This window comes from Crocodylus porosus, unplaced genomic scaffold, assembly GCF_001723895.1.
Source record: "Crocodylus porosus isolate Cpor-Errol unplaced genomic scaffold, CroPor_comp1, whole genome shotgun sequence".
Classification (NCBI taxonomy): domain Eukaryota; kingdom Metazoa; phylum Chordata; order Crocodylia; family Crocodylidae; genus Crocodylus; species Crocodylus porosus.
The window spans coordinates 36,158,901-36,164,247 of record NW_017728911.1 but is presented as its reverse complement, the minus strand read 5'-3'; the positions used below and the strand labels follow the sequence as shown (position 1 = coordinate 36,164,247).

Below are 5,347 nucleotides of genomic sequence, written 5' to 3'. Positions count from 1 at the left end.
CTGATCAAACCTTGCATACAAGAAAGTGTGAAAGGTGTGGGGGGTGAAATACACTCTTGCTGGATAAGAAATTTAGCAGCCTTAGAAAGCAGTCTGTTGTTTCAGTAGGCGCTATCATTCATCCATGAGATCTTTAACTCTTATTTTGTGATTGTACACATCGTGTCTTGCAAAAAAACCCACTTGATTAGATTAACTAAATATTAGTATGATCTGTTTTTATTTCAGTTTTTGGCTAATGCCTGCATTTATGCTGAAGAAGATTGTTCTTGGAAACTTTGCATCTGGTCCTGTTGATCCTGAAATGGCAGATGGAATTGATTTCATGGTTGATAGGGTAAGTGGCTGCTGAGTGTGGTTTTTATAGGTATGTTAAGCACTTCTAGAGAAATCCTCAACTCCAATGAAGAAAAACGTTGTCCTAGTTGGAAGTGCCATGTACCTTAACATCTAGAGAAGCAACATGTGAAGCAGTGGGGGTCCCATGCTTCAGTCAAGATGAACATAGTTATTTCTGCATTGTGGGGATACTATCACGATGCAAGATGAGGAAGATCTCCCATTTGTATTTATATATATTTTGGAGACATTCAGAGAGAAGTGGTTTTCTGGGCTCTCTCTTTTTGGGATGTAGCCAATAGCTGCTGTGTTGAGAAACCAAAGCCAAAAACCTATAAACTTGCCAAAATGAAATTTTAATTTCTAATTTTCACTTCCTTTATTAAGCTGGAAAGCCTTGGCCAGAGTGAGTTAGCTTCAAGACTTACCCTTAATTGCCAGAACTCCTATGTGGAACCTCATAAAATTCGAGACATTCCTGTAACTATCATGGATGTAAGTTGATCTTGTTTTGTGTGCATTTTCCTTTATGTATTGGAAACTCGCATCTTTCCTGGGTGGGACTTGGAAATTCCATGAGTGATTTTAAATACTTGGAAGATCTAATTCTGTGTTAAATCTCTTTTGTCCTCTATGGATTATTCTGTACAGTGAATTAAAGGTAAAATTATCATGGGGTGTCTTGCAAGTACAACCTGAGCTCAGGGCAGTCTAACCTTTTGCAAGCATAGTTTGGCAGCCTGCCTGTAAACTTAAAACAATATATATGTTCTCCAACTCTAATGATTTTGGTGTCACCCTGAAGCCCGACTGTAATGCTAGCAAGCGTATGTGATTAACAGGAGAGACTTATTGCCAGGCTTTACTTCCTTTTATGTTTCAAATAGTCCTTAGCGAATGTGTAATTTATACAGTACTATTGTAGCTTTATTCTTGAAGTTAGATTTCACTGTGTGATGAACATTGCACCACAAAGAAGCTGAGAAGGCAGCATAAAAGGGATAGGACAGTGAAGTTAAGGTAACTCCAATGGTAGCTTATTTGTAGCTTACAGTAAGTTTCTTCAAAAGACCTAGTGGGTTTGAGTGACGATTTGCGATTTTGTTTTCAAGGTGTTTGACCAGAGTGCACTTTCAACTGAAGCTAAGGAAGAAATGTATAAGCTATACCCCAATGCCAGAAGAGCCCACCTCAAAACAGGGGGCAACTTCCCTTACCTCTGTAGAAGTGCTGAAGTCAATCTCTATATCCAAGTAAGTCATTAAAATGCAAATCTTCCTAGCATCATAGTCCAATCTTCCTCCTCCGTTTGCTTGTTATTCTTTAAGCTATGTGGATGTAGTGGATCTGGCTCCTAGAAGAGCTGGTGTGGACTAGTTGGGCTCTACAGCAGCTACACTCATTGCCTCTGGCTAGATTTCATTTCCCTACTACCATATTTTCTCACATACAACACACCTTTTTCAGCTGTGTTTGGGAAAACTAGAGTGTGCATTATATGTGAGAAATATGAAGGTTTTGCTGTTTCTGGGCTTAAACAGTAAAATCTGCAGTAAGCCATAGGAACAGAACAGTGAGCGAGCTTGGCTCCCCAGCTTCTGCTACTCAGTTACTTTTTTTTTTTTTTATAAGGAAAGATCTTTCTTCTCCATTCTACCTTTCAAAAAACAAGGTGCATAGTATATCCTGGGGTGTGATATATGTAAGAATGTGATATCTCTGCATGCAATTTTAAATTCTTGTGTTCCAAGTAGCTGGGTTAGATTTCTTCCTATATGAACTGAATACCATGCTTGTACAGAAGTGTGATGGGGTTTTCTCTGGGTTAACGACAGGGGGTAATAATGCCATTGTTTTTCCCCTCAAATATCCGTATCCAAACTTCAGAATTATTTTTCATATTTAACAGATACATTTACTGCAATTCCACGGGACACGATATGCAGCTATTGACCCCTCTATGGTTAGTGCAGAAGAACTGGAAGTCCAGAAAGTCAATCTCCACATCAGCAGTGAACCGGAAGAGCAGTAACTTTGTGACAGTCAGCTTGGTGGTCTTCCTGTGTACAATCAACTGTTCCCACTCCGCATTTTTTTTTTTTTTCCTCCTCCTTACATTTACCGGTTATCACTGTGTAACTCCAATAGAACTGAGCTATTCAATGAAATGCAGCTGAAGACAGTTGATTGCAACAGTGTAACAGGATAGTTTTGTTTAACTTTTAGTCTCTGAATTTAAGGAAGTATCTTTTGAAGACTACACTTTTAAAAACTGAGACACGTTTTTGCTACCAAAGTCTTCACTGTCCCGTTCTTAATAGGAACAGTATTTTGTTTGTTTTCATTTAGCTGTATATATCGCATAAGCAGGTTGTGTACTTCAGTGCCCGCTCATGGTTTTGTTGACTACTTGGTTTAAAAATGATGAAGTGCCAATTTTGCCATCACTTATTTGCTTTATACGTTGAGTTGCAAGTTAGTTACTATTTCTAACTGAAATGAAAGCATTACAATTTTTAACTTTCTTGCAAGCTGTAATAATGGTTTTCAATAAAACTTCAGTTTCAATAAGTTGCTTTTTCTTATTAAACAGAATTGCTGTAACTTCACATGATGCTTCAAAGCTGTTCGTGGGTGTACACAGCAGCGCATAGTTGCCATAACAGCTATGATATCAAAGGGTATTCTTTCCTTTGGATTTGCTTTGAACAATTAAACTGCCTCAGTGATAGTTTCCAACTTGTATTAGGCTGGTGTTCTCAGACTGCCTGTGAATCATGGTGATATCATTTGTAAGAGTAGGAACAATAGGTTAAAAAAAAGACCCTTACTTTAAGGGAAAAGGTATCCTGGCTTATTGGAAAACACTTTACTTTTTCTTTCAGCATTGTTTTAAAAAGTTACAAAACTTCACATGACAAACTCTTGTTTAAGAAAGTGTGCCCTTTGTCAGAGGTGGTATGAACAACAGATGATTACCTCTTCTGTACTGAAACAGTAAGACTCGCATGCTGGCAGTTAGCTCAGGGCTGTCTGTCAGCCAATAATGTATTGGTGTACATGGGGATGGTTTTCCCTTTAGCAAATATGCAGCCACTTATGTTTTAAGAAAGGGGATTGACTTTTCAAATATCCCTTCCTTGAGCTTTGCAGGTGTAGGGTGCCTTTAAAAACAAACTGGGAATACTGACTTAACAACTATATCTTTTTTTTTTTCTTTTCTTAAATGTAGAGGAAGATTTTAAAAGAACAGATTCTAGCCAACTACTTAAGGTGTAGCCTCACCAAATACCTGCTAAAGGGAAACCTTCAAAGCTGAGGTCCAAAATCTGCTCACTTGAAGACAGTCCACGTAACTCTCTCAAAATACCTACGCCAGCAAGTAAGCAGTTCTGAGCAAACCTATTGGATAATAAACCACAGATGATATGGACAAAAAAAAGCCTAGATGTTTGGATACAGAGCACATTACGCTACAGTTTAAACACAAAGGAATCTCCCTTCATTAACTTATAAAATAGACAGTTAAAAAACTACATACAAAACAACGTAAACAAGTTAAACAGTAGAAATGAGCATCAACGTTACTAGCACTGTAACGAGATTTGTTCACTGAGCTGCTATTACAGTGACCAGGTTCTGCTCAACAGCAAATACAACCCCACCCTTGTCGAAAGAGGCAGTTGGTTACTAGCATCTGCTGCTGTACCTTGTCTGTCTGATCAGATGGAAGTAGCAGACATGCCATTTATTATGACAAAAAGCCCTTAAGTTATGGCTGCCTTTTGATAAATAGAACAATTCCAGTTCCAATCAATATAGTTCTAGGAAAGTCTTCTGGTGTAGCATCATACCAGGGACCAACAATCCCCGTGTGGTGGTTACATTGCTGTACACTTCCTTGGAGAAGTGGCATCTGCATTTGCTTTTTTCCTAATGCTTTCTGTAAAACAAAATCAATAGTTCACGTTTTCCTTCAAGCTCATAAGGGTGAAGGGTGGTAATTACTTCATGCTGAGTGGCAGCCTGACACTAGAACTCCCTTTTCCCTTGCTGTGGCCATGGCTGCTTGTCCCTCCCCTTTCCCCCAAATCCCAATTTAAAAGTTTTTTCCTTGGCAAAGAAGGAGCTGCATTACTGTGTGGGGGTGTATTTGCTTTAGAAAGGCTTGTTTTGATGAATGGAAAGTATGGAGCAGTGGGAGCAAAGGTCGGGGAATATGAGTTAAACCCATGCATTCTGTAAAACAAGGGGGAAACTAAAATGAATGTATAATCAAAGCTTAAGATTGTCTGTGAGAACTGGTTATATTTATATAAGACAAAAAAAAAAAGAGAGAGACTTAAAAAAACTCTTGAGAGGTAGCCAAGTAACTTAAACAGTGTTGAGTTTGTGCTAATCAGAGCAAAAGTTACCAAGCATTACCTGCCAAGTCTCTTCTACCAATTCCAACCAGGCCTTCATATAATCCTTTGATTGGATTTTCTCCTGCCATAATAACACCATGAAGCCAAATAAGCAACATCCGGTGGCCATGTTCCCTGTAGCTTTTAGTACCTAGTTAAGACCAGAAAGAAATACTGTACTTCACTATGCGTGGTTCTGTTAACTCGGCTTTGCAAATATAGCTGTAAACAACTCTGGAATTCAGTGTGCAGCTTTAAGGTAAAGTGTGGCCCTATTAGCTATATAGGCACCCATGCAAATACAGCTAGAAACATTTTCTTGAAGGAAGGGAGGACTGTGCTCAAACTTGTATCGAGCAGGGATCTAAAGGAGAGCAGTTTCTGGGAAAATGATGGCCTGTGATCAGATTTGTCTAATTATTTATCTTAGAAAGCAGCAGCATAACTAGGGATGGGTGACTTGAGGTACAAGTCCCAGGCACTGACTGAAAGGGGAGGTAGGAAGGCTCTAGCCATGGGAGATGCTGCTGCCAGGGGGTGGTATCAGTGCAGCCAGCAGCAATGTAGTTAACTCTCTCACCTGCACCTGCAGCCCCCCCCCC

General features: G+C 39.3%; 2 protein-coding genes across 2 annotated transcripts in view; one reads left to right on the top strand and one right to left on the bottom strand.

The window, feature by feature from the left end:
- SPG21 (spastic paraplegia 21 (autosomal recessive, Mast syndrome)) overlaps positions 1–2,907 on the top strand; it is a 13,259-nt gene extending 10,352 nt beyond the window's left edge. Inside the window, exons 7-10 of the mRNA XM_019533806.1 lie at positions 229–337; positions 727–834; positions 1,452–1,592; positions 2,249–2,907. Coding sequence (XP_019389351.1) covers positions 229–337; positions 727–834; positions 1,452–1,592; positions 2,249–2,371 — 481 coding nt within the window. The 3' untranslated portion in view covers positions 2,372–2,907. The remainder of the gene's footprint in view (positions 1–228; positions 338–726; positions 835–1,451; positions 1,593–2,248) is intronic.
- The window catches only part of ANKDD1A (ankyrin repeat and death domain containing 1A), a 20,975-nt gene continuing 18,058 nt past the window's right edge, over positions 2,431–5,347 (bottom strand). Inside the window, exons 13-14 of the mRNA XM_019533805.1 lie at positions 4,765–4,896; positions 2,431–4,282 (exon numbers count right to left, since the gene is read on the bottom strand). Coding sequence (XP_019389350.1) covers positions 4,221–4,282; positions 4,765–4,896 — 194 coding nt within the window. The 3' untranslated portion in view covers positions 2,431–4,220. The remainder of the gene's footprint in view (positions 4,283–4,764; positions 4,897–5,347) is intronic.